This window comes from Embiotoca jacksoni, unplaced genomic scaffold (genome assembly GCF_022577435.1).
Source record: "Embiotoca jacksoni isolate LCO1_2020_lvr unplaced genomic scaffold, fEmbJac1.0.p SCAF_90, whole genome shotgun sequence".
Classification (NCBI taxonomy): domain Eukaryota; kingdom Metazoa; phylum Chordata; class Actinopteri; family Embiotocidae; genus Embiotoca; species Embiotoca jacksoni.
The window spans coordinates 457,501-472,500 of NW_027185448.1; the positions used below are offsets into that span (position 1 = coordinate 457,501).

The 15,000-nt window shown below is 44.2% G+C and overlaps 1 protein-coding gene across 1 annotated transcript in view; it reads left to right on the forward strand.

Annotated features, from left to right (window-relative positions):
- lama5 (laminin, alpha 5) overlaps nt 1–15,000 on the forward strand; it is a 78,659-nt gene that overhangs the window by 5,602 nt on the left and 58,057 nt on the right. The window contains exon 2 of the mRNA XM_069141739.1: nt 440–592. Within this exon, the coding sequence (XP_068997840.1) occupies nt 440–592 (153 nt within the window). The remainder of the gene's footprint in view (nt 1–439; nt 593–15,000) is intronic.

Below are 15,000 nucleotides of genomic sequence, written 5' to 3' on the forward strand. Positions count from 1 at the left end.
CAGGATCAAATCGCTCAATATACCGTGTTCATAAATAACATCAGGCAGAAGGGAGACTCCTTCAGCTCAGTAGTAGCAGGAGTTCATACCGATTAGCTTCCTCCTCTCCTGGTGGATCTGCTGATTGGAGTCAAACCCTGCAGACGTTCGTGTCTTTTACAGCATTAGATGAAACATGGAATCATTAAAGCATAAATAAAGGTCAGAAGCATCATGTACCTCCTTATTTTGCACCACAGTGTTGTAGAAACATCTGGAAAGTGAACAAGTCTGTGTTAAAGTCTGAAGCTTCTATGATCCTTTGATTTGCAAGAAACTGCAAAACTATTTCCCCAAAAATCTCAAGTATGTGAAAGTAAAAGCTTCGGGCTCTTCACTCGGAGCCTTTTTTTCAAACTTTTCTCCGATTTCATCTGTCCCTCGTTGTCCTCCTCTTCAGGGCCAGTACTGCGACACCTGCAAACAGGGCGACAGCGACCGCGCCCACCCCATCAGCAACGCCGTCGACGGGACAGAGCGCTGGTGGCAGAGCCCGCCGCTGTCCCGCAGCACAGAGTTCAACGAGGTGAACGTCACCCTGGACCTCGGACAGGTAGGAACCAGAACCAGGACCAGAACTCTGGACTCTCTCCGTCTGTCTTCATCTGAAGGATCTCAGTCTGTCTGCTGCTCTTCTTCTATTGAATGTTTAAGATTGTCAGTCTCTCTGGGAATCTCGATTTGACCCCTTTTGACCCCCCTTCCTCCCCCTCCTCCTCCAACCGCTATAGGGCTTGGAAAGTGTGACCTTTGACCTGCACGCTGGGCCATTAAAGTTTTAATGGCTGTGGTTCCCAACATGTGAGGCTGTCACCATCTCTGATTTGTGTTTTTTACTGAATACTTTGTGTTAAATTGGATCCTTTTTTTTTTTTTTTTAAAGAGAGCTCCTTGCTTTCTGAACCCGACCCGGTTCTGAGTAGATCGTGGACGGTTCGAACCTCCCCACACGCAGAGATCAGAGGACATAAACGCAGCAGAGAGTCTCGCACTGAGCTGGAAAGAAACAGCTGCTCGTAAATGACATAAATACTGTATTTTTGGGGGCTGGACTGCACCGGTGGGGGCGGAGCTATAAAGCGAGTGTCAGCAGTTTTAGCTGGAATGCCCTGACTTTTCAAAATAAAAGCTCTTCAGTTTCACACAAGGTCCAGTTATATACTAGGTTTTTAGGTCTTTGAGGAGGGGCCGGGGGGTCCCAATCAAAGGGATTGTTTTATATTAAAACACTTTATTTGACACTTTTCAAACCCGTTTGCCGCATCGATCGATGCGACATGAAGAAACGCACACAGAACAAATCATTCACATGTGAATGAGTCACTGATGGATTCACACATCTCCATTAATCACAGCTGATTTTTAAAGTAGAAACGAAGCCAAAAGCCTTAAAAGCTCCGTGAGCTCCTCCCGCTTTCTACTTTGCCGTGATGAACTGCTCAAACGTGCCAGATCTGATTCTTCATGTAAAATAAATCTGAGCCCATCAACTAGTTTACTAACTAACCTCGGTGATTTATGATCCTCCGAAACGTCAGCGAACCCGAACAAAGACTCAAACTGAGTCGTTTCGGAGCCGTTGTTCTCGGCATCACACACACACACAAACACAAACACACACACACACACACACACACACACACACACACACACACACACACACACACACACACACACACACAGGTACACAAACCCTCCGCTGTGCCGAGTTCAGCTTTTTACTGTTTTTGAACGTCGCTCTTGAACAACCTTTTCATGCTCCTGAATGCGCCTCCTTTGTGCCGGGCTCTCCTGCTGGAGTGCCTCCCTCAGCGCAGAGACATTCTCTCTCTGTGTGTGTGTGTGTGTGTGTGTGTGTGTGTGTGTGTGTGTGTGTGTGTGTGTGTGTGTGTTTTCAGTTTCTACTTCCCTCCTCCAGCTTTTTTTCTCTCACTCCTTTCTGTTTGCCGTCTCTTTTTCCTTCTGAGTTGAAGGTCTCAATAGAGAAGGAGGGAGCTGTGACAGTCAGAGTGTGTGTGTGTGTGTGTGTGTGTGTGTGTGTGTGTGTGTGTGTGTTTAGCTTGTAAAAGCTTTTATGCTGTTTACCTTGTGGCAGTAATAAAAGAATGAATGAGTCTTTAAAGAAGACTGGAGTTGTCGGAGCTCCGTGTTCTCGCCGTCCTGACGTTGGCTGGATGACGACAGTCACGGCTTCCTGCACCGACACTTTTAATCAAGCGTTTGATTCACTGCAAAATGAGAGATCAGTTATGACCAATCGGCAACCAACAGTGAGGTCACCCGTCGGTTTGTGAACAGCTGTTATGAAGCATCGGATTCAGGTTTTGTCCGTCGCCATCTTTGCTCGTTCGTAGAGGTTTGGAGCAGGAAGTGACCATATTTGGACGAGCTGGGGGAGGAGCCAGCGGGTCGATCTGACCGATCTGATTGGAAACCATGACGATACTACGTCCCGCCCACCGATAGCTGTAACCTGACTGCACCACAGGCCTGTCAATCAAACAGACACGCCCCCAAAAACAGGTCTTCTTGAATCTTCTTTTCTAATGAATGAGGGATTATTTTCAGATGGACCTCCAGAAAACTAATAAGAAGGAGTGACTTTAGCTAACAACACCGAGATAACTGATGGACACATTTTATTCACTTTGGATTTGATGAGAGAAGTTGAATGGGAGTCTATGGAGCCGGAGGCTTTTTGGAGCCGACCTCTAGTGGCACTCGCTGGTATTGCAGCTGAAGACACTTCTGGATCAGAACCATTTTACAGAAGTCTGTGTCACTGCTGCTGGTGAGCAGAGGGTGTGTGTGTGTGTGTGTGGGAGGGGGGGGGGGGGTCTCTAGTTACCAGGTTGCACTTTTGTCTTGAAAGAATGTAGGTGGACATAAGGCCACAGTGTGTGTGTGTGTGTGTGTGTGTGTGTGTGTGTGTGTGTGTGTGTGTGTGTGTGTATGTGTGTGTGTGTGAGACAGGGTGCAGAGATGGTGTTAAGGCCCAACCTACCTCCCCCCCCTCCTCCTCCACCACCTCCTACTGAATGGTAGAGAGAGAGAGAGGAATGTCAGTTAACCTGTCTGAGCCTGCAGAGGAGAAGGCTCCTTAAATTACCCCAAACTCTCTCTCTTCTCTTTCTCTGTGCTTGTTGAAGTCAAACCTCGATATTAGATTATATGGACAGAAATACGTACACTCATCGTTTTCCTGAGCTCATCAGGGGGCGGCTTCTCCTGGTTTTGGGGCCTTTACTTTTGTTTTTAGAGCATCGGTTCTCAAACTGCTGGGTTGAGGTAGAAGATGTCGACCGTTCGTTTTGAAGTCTTCCTGTGCTTTTATTTTGAAGGACGTTCATTTTCAAAGGCATGCAGGAGCTGTTTGCGTGAAGGCACTTTTTCTTTGTGAAATAAATTGTAGTGGCTCAAAAATATCAATCAGTATATAGTATCAGTATATCAGAGCGTCACCCACCCACTGCTCAGTTCATACATTTCACTAAAATCTGAAGCTTTTTACGGGGTATGTTTATTAATGACTTTTACACATTTCTACATCTCATCATTGTCAGATTAAAACTTTTCATTTCTTCCAATTTCTTCATATTCTCCTTTCTTTCTTGTCTTTAAGGAGCATCAGGTCTCACACACCTCGTCCTCCTCCTCCTCCTCCTCTTCCTCCTCCTCCTCCTCCTATCTTTTACCGATAGCTTCCAGCCCAATATAGACCCTTTTTATCTGGTCTACTTCTCTCTCTTCTTTCTTCTGCTATCTTCTGCTCCTGAGTCGCCTCCTTGTCTGCTGGTTTCTCCTCTTCTTCGAGTCCCTCCATCTCCTTCACGTCTTCATCTTTCCTACTTTAGCTGTTTCCCTTATTTCCTCTTGTGCAGATTGTTTTGCTCTGCAGGTTTTGAGATATCCATCTGTGGGGTTTTCTATTACACAGCGGAGGTGAACGGAGTTTTTCCTTTTCATGCAATCGTGGCATCCAAGAATGACTTTGGAAAAAAAAAAATGTCACTCTGGAATATCCAAGGAAACAGAAACTCGCCGAGCTCAGTGTCAACAATTTATATTAGAGCTACTTTCTGCCGAAGAAGTAATCCCTGTAAAAAGCTACGTGTAGACTGTCCAGTTTTTTTTTTTTGGTATTTAAATAAATAAATGTTTCCGATCCAGAAGTGTCTTCAGCTGCAATACCAGCGAGTGCCACTAGAGGTCGGCTCCAAAAAGCCTCCGGCTCCATAGACTCCCATTCAACTTCTCTCATCAAATCCAAAGTGAATAAAATGTGTCCATCAGTTATCTCGGTGTTGTTAGCTAAAGTCACTCCTTCTTATTAGTTTTCTGGAGGTCCATCTGAAAATAATCCCTCATTCATTAGAAAAGAAGATTCAAGAAGACCTGTTTTTGGGGGCGTGTCTGTTTGATTGACAGGTCTGTGGTGCAGTCAGGTCAGATAAATGTAGTGTGGTTAAAAAGTAGAACAGAAAATGGAAATATACCTCATTCTTCATGTCTATAGGAGATGAATCTATAATCTGTTCCTGCGAAGGAGGAATATGAGGTCATTCCAGATTCAACACAATCTTCCGTTGTCGTAGTCTGTGTGGTCTGAGGGTGATGTTGCATTGGTGTGTGTTTTCACTCTGTGCACAGGTGTGTGCGTGTGTGTGTGTGTGTGTGTGTGTGTGTGTGTGTGTGTGTGTGTGTTTTTACGGTTTCATTCTTCAGATGTGTGGTCGTAGAAGAAGTGTTGTTACAGGTACAGAAGGAGGGGTGGAAAAAAAGTAGGAGACCAATAAATGAGGAAGAGGAAGGAGGAGTTTTTCTTAGTGGAGAAGAAAACAGAGGTGAAGAAGAGGAAGGAGGATGAGGACATGGAAAGAGGAGGAGATGACAGAGAGGATGCTCGTCTGTTTCAGCAGGCTATTATTAGGGTGGTGTGTGTGTGTGTGTGTGTGTGTGTGTGTGTGTGTGTGTGTGTGTGTACATGTTCTTCAGGTGAGGTCTTTTTTTTAATGAAAGCTGTCATCATCTTCAACCTGGAGTTCTGCAGAGTTACTTCAAGGGTCATTTCACTCAAATGAAAGAAGGGAAAGCAGCTCAGAACTCAGATTTTTGATTTTATTTATCAACTTTTTAATTTTATTACTTTCACCTCTTTTCTTTTGTTTTGTTTTGTCCAATCGACAGCAAAAATGAAATCAAAACAGTTTCGGTATAAAAGAAACAAAATCAGATCACAATAAGAGATTTGAAAAAGAAATATAAAACCGTCACGCACACTGTTTCCTGGTGTGTTGGCTGCAGGACAAACACACACACACACACACACACACACACACACACACACACACACACACACACACACACACACTGTGAGGTCGCTCCATTGTTCACCGTGAAGCTCGCGCGGTGCCGATGGCCTCTGATTGAATTCTTCCTGCCATTGATGTGGTTTTAGCGTCACAGTTATCTTTAAAGTGGCAGCAAGCGAGTTCGTGAGAGGGTTTTTTGTTTTTTTAACATCTGGAAAATCCCGACCATTTCTGACACGCTCAAAAGGGATAGAGTATTTTAGTTGAAAAAAAATAAATCAGTGTGGAGGGATGGTTAATATTTCATCACAGGTCCACGTCAGCAGCGTCTGACAATATTTTAATAACCAGTGTAGTTTAAAATCAGAGTGTTTGAAGATCTGAAGCGTGTCGTTCAACAGAGACGATAAAAACAAACATTTGAGATGTATTCATTGACTTGTGACATCAGCTTGAAGCTGTCAAAAGTTATAAAGTATTATTTCAAATTAAAAGCATTTTATTCGACAGAAACTCCTCATTTCGTAAAAAAAAATTAAATAAAAAGGCTTTTATTGTGAAACATGTCGCAGGAACGGGTTGAACTCAATAACCCAAAACACCCGTTGAAAATAACTGAATCCTCTTGTTAACTTTATTCATCTGAAAGCAACAGATGTGGTGAACCGGCATCAGGAGAGTTGAGTCCAACAAACAGACAGTTTACACTGATTTAAAAAAAACAACGTGTTGAATCTTCAGTCGCTGAGCGGATTATTTCTGTGTTGATTACGATCAGTCTCCTTCTGCCAAATCCTGTATTTATGAGTGTCGAGCATGAGAACCACACAGAGCGTGTGTGTGTGTGTGTGTGTGTGTGTGTGTGTGTGTGTGTGTGTGTGTGTGTGTGTGTGTGTGTGTGTGTGTGTGTGTGTGTGTGTGTGGTTTTGGCCTTGAACAGACAGTTCCAGTTGTTTTAATCTTCACACACTTCCTCAGGTGTGACGTCTGTGTGTGTGTGTGTCTCTGTGTGTGTGTGTGTGTGTGTGTGTGTGTGTGTGTGTGTGTGTGTGTGTGTGTCCCGTTATACAACATCCAGTCGAGCCGACGGATCTTTGAAAGTGTTTGAAGATATGATCTGTAGGTTTTTTGTCGCTCACATCGTTAATCAGCGACTCCATCCTCCTCTCTTCGCTCGGTTCAACTATTCGTGTTTGTCTCGACGTCTTCTCGCCACAAAGACTCTTCTGTGCAGAGTTCGACAGAGATGATGGAAAGAAGATGGATGAGATTAAGATGGATGAGATGGACATCAAACGTGTCGCTCTCATTCTTGTCACTTCTTTTCTGTTTTTTTCTTAATAATCTCCAAAACGCAGCGTTAACTACTCGTCATTAAAATATCTCAGAAACTTGGATCACTTGAGATGGAAAAATAATTGTCACCTGTTTTGGTAATTGACTCAATTCATTCTTTATTTTTTTATGAATTCCTCTCGTTGTAATCAACAATTCTTCTTTACACATTCGATCACTGAAAAGGAGGCGGAAGAGAAGAAACTAGTTTCAGCTTCATAAACGAGAGAAATGAAGTTGTTTTGAATATTTTGGGCTTTTGGGGCCATTTGGGACGATAGAAGAAGGAATTTAAAGACGTTACTGTGATTGGGTTTTTTTGCACTATTTTCTTTGACATTTTGTTTTTGTAGATTAATAAAAAAAACAAATCTACAAATCACATCAGAAAAATACAAACATGAAAACTGCACAATTAATCTGTAGAAATCTTTTTCTGTTCGAGCAGACTGAGCTGCTGCAACATGAAACATGGAACATTAAAGTTGTCTTCAGCTCAATCATCAAATGTGCTTCTCAAATGAGAAATGTTTCATTTTCTTCGCCTTCACTTCGGCTTTCTGACAATTTGTCGCCGTCAGTCAGCGTAAGACTTCCTTTGGAAAGATTCCTTCCATTTTATTCTCGTCCAATGAGCTGAAAGGTGGTGAAACCTGCGGGTGTTGACCCTCAGTGGGGTCAGCGGTACGAGTGTCACTATGATGTCACCTGAAGCCTCATAATAAATGTAGGAATTCATTTCCCATTTCTCCTTCCAGTGTGAACTCGTCTGCTTCGTAGATGATTTCTGTCATCAGGATCATTCATTCTTGGTTGTGATGTTTTCCACCATGATTCAGTTCACCGCACATTTCAGTCACGTTCAGGTCCAACAGTCGCTCTCATTCATCCCCTCCGTCCTCCATACGCTCACAGCGGCCGTCATCTTCCTGCCCCCCCCCCTCCCCCTCATGTCACTCAGGGGTTAAACGTTGCCTCACACAAACGCTGACACACAGTTGGCATTTTTCTGTCATTCACTGTGTGTACTGGGCAGGAAAATGAGCCGAGGGCGGGGAAACGAGTGGCGGAGCGAGCTGACCTTAATAGGAGGGATTCAGGGACAGAAAGAGGAACAAACGGTAAACGTTGAGGTCACGTTTGAAGCGGAATAAAGGAGGATGGAGGGATGAGTGGGAGTCTGAAATAGTTGGCTGCTCGTTTATTTCTGTCTATCGATGCCGTCGGTGGTGTTGTTGTTGGCAGGTTAACTCACCTTCACTTCTGGCTTCAGTTTGGGGTTTTAACAAATCAGCATCATAGTTTGTTGAAGTTCAGTACAGATCTGAGCGAGAGGAACATAATTCATAACGTCTGACAAAACACATGGACGACACGGTTTCATGTCTCGTGACCAAAGCGGTTCTTAGAGCTATTTATAGTTACAGTTTATTTTTATTTTTTTTATCAAATTTAGTTTAAACTTAATTTTAGTGGCATGAAGTTGCCTTAAGTGCAAACAAAAGGGAGGAGGAGGAGGAGGAGGAGGAAGAGGAGTCCAGCTATGATTGACAGAAATAGATAAGAATTGATTGACTTGTCAAATGCAATGCTGCGTGTGACCGAACAAACTCTTTTATATCCAGTTTATGATTACAGCCTTTTTTGTATGATTTTACATCTGATATGTTTGACATGTGGACTGTTTTATAGTCTAAACGATTAAATAATTAATAAAAAAAATAAGCCCCAGCTGGGTTCTCCCTGGTTTCTGGAGGCTCGAGATGCTTTGGTAGAAGTACGTTGTGGTTATAAGGACCAAATATCGGTGAAACAAAGCTGTGAAAAGTGTTAAAGGCAGAAGAACTTTGAACGAGCCTCCTGCGATCCGGTCGGGACACGTCGGGCCTCGACCCCGAGCAGCCAATCAGCTGCTGCCTCCATTGTCTCGCCCTGTTTGCTCGCCCTCACCAACCTCCTTTTGCCGCGGCCCTCGGCCTGCAGAGCTCCTCAATGGGCTCTTTTATCTCACCATTGTGTCCGTCAGAGTGTTCGGTCCATTCAGACGGCCGGCGGGCAAACAAACACGGAGGAATCAGCCGGTTGTGAACGGCTGCTGGAGCGTTTCAGATCCTTCAGAGGAAACGGGACTCAACGGGAAATTCATTAGAGGAGATTAGATCGGTTAATCGGTCGTTTGAGGAGCAAACAAACAGCATTTATTCTTCCTTCATTGAGTTCCTTAATCTGCAATTACAAAACAGAAAAGTCCTCCTGAAGGAGTCGTTACGGTTTTTGTGTTCAGGCGACACAAAAGTCTTCAGATGTTTCTTCTGTTCGAAGTCTGTCGACACGATCTGAGAGTGAAAGATCAGTTCGGCCTGAACGACCTTCACACAAACACACTTCTTACTTCAAGATAAAAGAAACTGTGAATTGTTGGTTTGAAGTTTGAAGAGATTTCTGTGAAAGAGTCCAAAATTAGAAACAAAGATACACATAAAAATGAAATAAAAAAGGAACAGACTAAAACTGATGATGCAACAGCGTTTCCCATCGGTGGAGGGTTTAAGTGTGAGTGTTGTGTATACAGGGACTCATGCGGTTCAGAGAGGGGGAGGGGCCTAATCACAGGTGAAGGAGAGCGAGGGCACATCGGCCACTTCTTCATAGATTGGGTTGATTGTGTTTTTTCTGAAATTAAAAGGTAAATAAATAAATAAAATGATGAGTGACTATCGTCTGAATCTGAATGGTGAAACACTGCAGAGGAAGATGAGGCTCTTAAAATGTTCTCATCTGTTTTAAATGAATGTGAATTTCAGCCTCCGTCATCATCAGATCGGTGAGGAAGTGTGTGTGTGTGTGTGTGTGTGTGTGTGTGTGTGTGTGTGTGCAGCTTCCTTAAGACAAAAACCCAAACAGAAAAACACGTTGTGTGCCAGCCCCCCCCCCCCCCCCCCCCTCCCCCGAAGGACACAAGTGACTTTGAGTCTTCTTCTTCCCGTCAGACCGAGAATAGCCGGACGCTAATGTCTGTTGTCTGTCCCACAATGAGCTCCTTCAGTGGGACAGAACGACGTCAGACGAGGACGGATTTATTATTTACTGTAAAAACCCCGATGACTTATTTCACATTTAAGCCTGATTTTAGATTGAACTCAGATCTTCTAAACCAGGATTGTTCTTTTTTTTAATTTTTTTTCATTTTGTTAAAACTCAAGCAGAAAGCTTTGCATCTTATTATTTTTCCACCTTTCCATCTTTCTCTGCTGCTGATTTCTTCAATACTTTTGCACATTGTTTTTTTTCTTTTTGCTTCCTGATTTTGATCATTTCTTTCTTGATTTTTGAGCTTCTAGCAGGTGAACGTTGTTCTATTGTGTCTTTTTTGTCTGTTTTCTGTTTGTTGTTATTTCCTACTTTGTGCTCTCGTCCACAGACATATTTAATACAGTTTGCTGTGTTTTAGTCATTAAAAAAACATTCATCCATCTAATTATTTTTGTAACATGCATTTCTCGTCCTCCTTTAAAGACCGCGGGGTGGACTCGTCTTCAAATGTACGTACGCTGAGATCTGGAGTTTAATCTGAATAAAGACTCGTATTTCAGTCAAAGATAAATTCACAGATCCGTTTATTTTCTCTTTCTGCCGTTCTCGTCTTATTTCTCTTTTTTAAAAGTTGCTTCTGGAAGTCTCGAGCGTCGTTCACCGTGAAAACTGTCAGCTGTCCGTCAAGTTATCCGTTTCCATATTTCACTTATCGGTGTTTTCCGTGAACGGAGGAGGAAAGGCAGGAACGCAAACAATAAAACGTGAAGCAAGAAGGAGGAAGAGGAAACGGAGGGACAAAGAGAGGTTTGCTCTCCGTAATGTGACAGTAAATATTGGTTTGTTCTGGGCCGAGCACCATGTTTGAGTTTCTCCTCATCTGAGCTGGTGACTGAAGTGTGTGTGTGTGTGTGTGTGTGTGTGTGTGTGTGTGTGTGTGTGTGTGTGTGTGTGTGTGTGTGTTAAAAGGACGATTTTAGGTCAATAAGTTCATCTTTTATATATTGTTTTACAGATGTGAAGTTACTCCGTTCAGGTATCACATATTTTCAGGGATTTATTTTGAATCCAAACTTTCAGCTTCTGCTTGAGATCTCTGGGATGTTTTCTCAAGTACGTGTTTGTTTGTTTTTTGGTTAGCGGAGTTTCACTCAACCTAAATAAGTTGGTTTCTGTCTTTGTAGGGTTGTTAGATATTGACTTTCATTTGTCTGTTTAGATCAGCTTGTTCAGATAAATGAGAATAGGAAGTTTTGTCAGCCATGTTTCCACATTTCTGACCAAAGAAAGAAATTGAAATTATACAGCAGCTCATGGAAGGTTAAAACAATATGAAGTGTTTCCCACACATGGACTTACTCAGGCATATTGTTGAACACAATCTCCAAAATCTTCTGTGTGTGTGTGTGTGTGTGTGTGTGTGTGTGTGTGTGTGTGTGTGTGTGTGTGTGTGTGTGTGTGTGTGTGTGTGTGTGTCTGTCCACCTCAGCATGCAGTCACAGTGTTAATGAAGCTTAGTCACAGTTCACGCCCGCGACGGACCGCTTCGTGGAGCAAAGTCCCCGTTTTAAAACCCCATCGCGCTCCGTAACCATGGCGATGACCTGAAAGAGACGGAGGGTGGGGGAGTCGAGTGTGTGTTGTCGAGTGTGTTCTCGTCGTCTCCGAGCACTTTTCCGAGACATTTGTACTGACGGACACGGAGGAGGTGATTGAGCTGCACCAACTGTGTCCGGTTCCCTTGAAGACAACAGCTGGGGAGCCTGAGCCCCCCAACCCCCACCCCCCACCCCCCCCCCCCACCCCCGCCCCCCACCCCCTCCACACACACACACACACACACACACACACACACACACACACCCCGTCCCCATTAACTTACACTGAAAGGCATGCTGGGAATATTTCTCCTGCTGTCGGTTTGAAGGCGGCCGAGACGTTCCTGATGACGTCTGGATGTAGAAACACGTCGGCTGGTTTTTCATCATAAATCCACAAACGTGAAGTTTCAACGTTTTCCAAAGAAAAGAAAAACTCAAACTAAAGAATATGAACGTTCACATGGAAGCAGGAAGTTATCTGAAGGCTCCGGTTCATCACAAGTGTGTGTGTGTGTGTGTGTGTGTGTGTGTGTGTGTGTGTGTGTGTGTGTGTGTGTGTGTGTGTGTGTGTGTGTGTGTGTAGTAAGTTTTACCTTGATGAACATCTACAAACTCCTCCTCTTCTATCACGCTCGTCTTCCAGACAACCTGTCCTCCCCTCTTCCCTCTTATCCCTCCTCCTCCTCCTCCTCCTCCTCCTCCTCCTGTTCTTCACTAATTATGAATTGGACCCAGCTGTCTGTTATAATAAGTGATGGATGCAGCACATGAAAGGAGGAGTGGATCAGGGTCGTGGAGAAGGTCGAGGTCACGGCAGAGGAAGCCTCCCTTCCTCCCTCCATCCATCCTCCCTCTGTCCATCCTCCCTCCGTCCTTCCTTCCTCCCTCTGTCCATCCTCCCTCCGTCCTTCCTTCCTCCGTCCATCCTTCCTTCCGTCCTTCCTCCTTCCTTCCTTCTTCCGTCCGTCCTTCCTTCCTCCGTCCATCCTTCCTCCTTCCGTCCTTCCTTCCTCCCTCCGTCCTTCCTCCCTCCCTCCGTCCTTCCTTCCTTCCTCTGTCCATCCTCCCTCCGTCCTTCCTTCCTCCGTCCATCCTTCCTTCCTTCCTTCCTCCTTCCTTCCTTCTTCCGTCCGTCCTTCCTTCCTCCGTCCATCCTTCCTCCCTCCGTCCTTCCTTCCTCCCTCCGTCCTTCCTCCCTCCCTCCGTCCTTCCTTCCTTCCTCCGTCCTTCCTTCCTCCCTTCCTCTGTCAGTGTGAATGTTGACGTTATCTTATCATACAGACATTTAAAAAAAAAATCTTTCACAAATTGGGGTCGAGTCTCTTTCTGTTTATTTTGTGGCTTTTTCACCTTCATGAGGTTTTTATGAAATATGAATGAATAATCTTTCCTAAAGGGAAATACTGCACCGTCAGAGATGGTAATAATTAAAGGAGATGAGGATACTTCCTGTTAAATCCTGCACCAGGAAACACAATGTTTGTATTCCTGCTTGTTTCTCAGGATCTTACTAATTATTATAATCAATAATAGTAATAAACTTTGTTGAGCAACTTTTATACGTCGTTGATCAGTTGGTTTTTGAGCGTAACGCGACTCCAAACTAAAGTTTTAACCATCAAACAACAATTTAAAGAATCAGAATCAGATTTTATTGGACAAGTGAGTTATGAAAAAACAGATGAACACACACACACACACACACACACACACACACACACACACACACACACACACACACACACACACACACACACACGGTCACACACACACACACACACACACACACACACACACACACACACACACACACACACACACACGGTGCAGGAGTTTCCACATCCTGAGGGGATGTCGACCTGTCAGACAGGATTGTGGGAGAAGACATCAACCTTCAGGAGAACTGTTCCTCTGGGTCTCCTCTATCTGTCCCACCTTCCTCTCCTCCTCTTCCTCTCCTCCTCTTCCTCTCCTCCTCTTCCTCTCCTCCTCTTCATCCCTGCCTTCTCTACACTCCCAGCGTATTTCTGTCTCGTCGACCTGCTCTCTCTTTTTTCTGTCACATCAGAAATGTGTGATCATCTCCTTCAGTTTTAATCACTTCAACGAATCATCTGCTTCTTTACTTTGGATCAAATTTCTGCACCAGAAAACGAGATTGTTTCACCTAAAATGTTAAAAAGTAGTAAAATCATCTGAACTTTAATGCTTGGAAAACTATAGCACCAAATGTATTTCACAAATATGAACATTTGTAAATCATTTTTCTTCAGTGGAGACAGTTCTTCTTGCATGATTATAGAAATACTTTGAATTATGTTTTTAATTATTATCAGAATGAGGTGAAAATGATGAAACATGAACTTTGCTTTTAATTTTTGATGTTTTGTGTTGAAGCTGAAGTTACAGAACAAAATCTAACGTGGTCGAAAATCAGGAGCATTTTTGGACCCTTTTCTTCCCTCCTTCCCTTCCCTCCTTTCCTTCCTTCCCTCCTTTTCTTCCCTCCTTCCTTCCCTCCTTTCCTTCCTTCCCTCCTTTCCTTCCTTCCTTCCTTCCTTTCGTTCCTCGTCTGTTGTGATATCAGTTCTGAGACGAGGCCTCGGTCTGTTTCCATGATGGAGGTCACCTCCTTTATCTCCTCTTCCTATCTTCTTCACCTCCTGCTCTTCGTCACCGTTCATCTGCGTCTTCTCTCTCTGACTGACGACGTTTCCCACAAAACCAGGAAGTCTGAACTTCAGCGGGACGCTCGAGTTAACCAGGAAAGATCTTGCAGCGACAGCATTTCGCAACATTAGCGCGCTAGTTAGCATAGCATGTTAGCATAGCATGTTAGCGACTTGCAAAAGCTACTTTTTGCTGCTAAAAGTTTATTCTTTGTTTTTGCAAAAGTGAAGCCAGAAATGGAATTAGAAGATCGTTAAAAACAGAAGTCGTGTGGGCTGTTTTCTTCTCTTGGAAATGTTTTTTGTTTGTGTATTTTATATGTTGAATTTAACGCTGTGACTGAATTTTGAATATTTCTGACATCAGATGAAAGTAAATATCTTCGTCAGCTTGTCTGAATTCTTCCTGAGACTTTGTGGTATTTCATCTTTTTTCCGGTTGCAGGAAGTCAATATCTCCGACTGACATCTCCGGAGCGTCTCCACCCGTCTTCTCTGTTTCTGCCCCGACATGTTTGTGTCTTTAGTTTTTTCCGGAGCTTTTAACACCAGCGAGGAGGATGGAAGTGATCTGTACATTTCTGGCGTGTTGAGGCCGGGACGTATAGTCCGGGATCCGGGCGCCGCCTCCGGGCGGTGAAACGCCACCTGGAACGCCGTGAGGAGGTCGGGGATACGAAGGTGGTGTTTACTGGGGAAGGTGGAGGCGGTTATTACGTCCGGCTCCCGCTCCGGTCGCCAGGACAACCGCTGAACTCTCAGACCGATCGTCGTGTTTTGAAGTTGAAGAATTTTGAGTTTGCAGCCTTTTGTTTTCTTTTTCTGCACTCGATCATTTGAAGGTTCTCAGGTCAGTGATCTGCAGGCTCACTCTGACATGAACACCTCTCCGACCCGACCCGACCCGACCCGACCCGAGGCTGCTTTAAACCCACTTCAGCCTTATCTCCAATCTTTTCAGAGTTATCTTTGTGCATTTACGTCCGTCAGGACTTACTTAATGGAGACGAA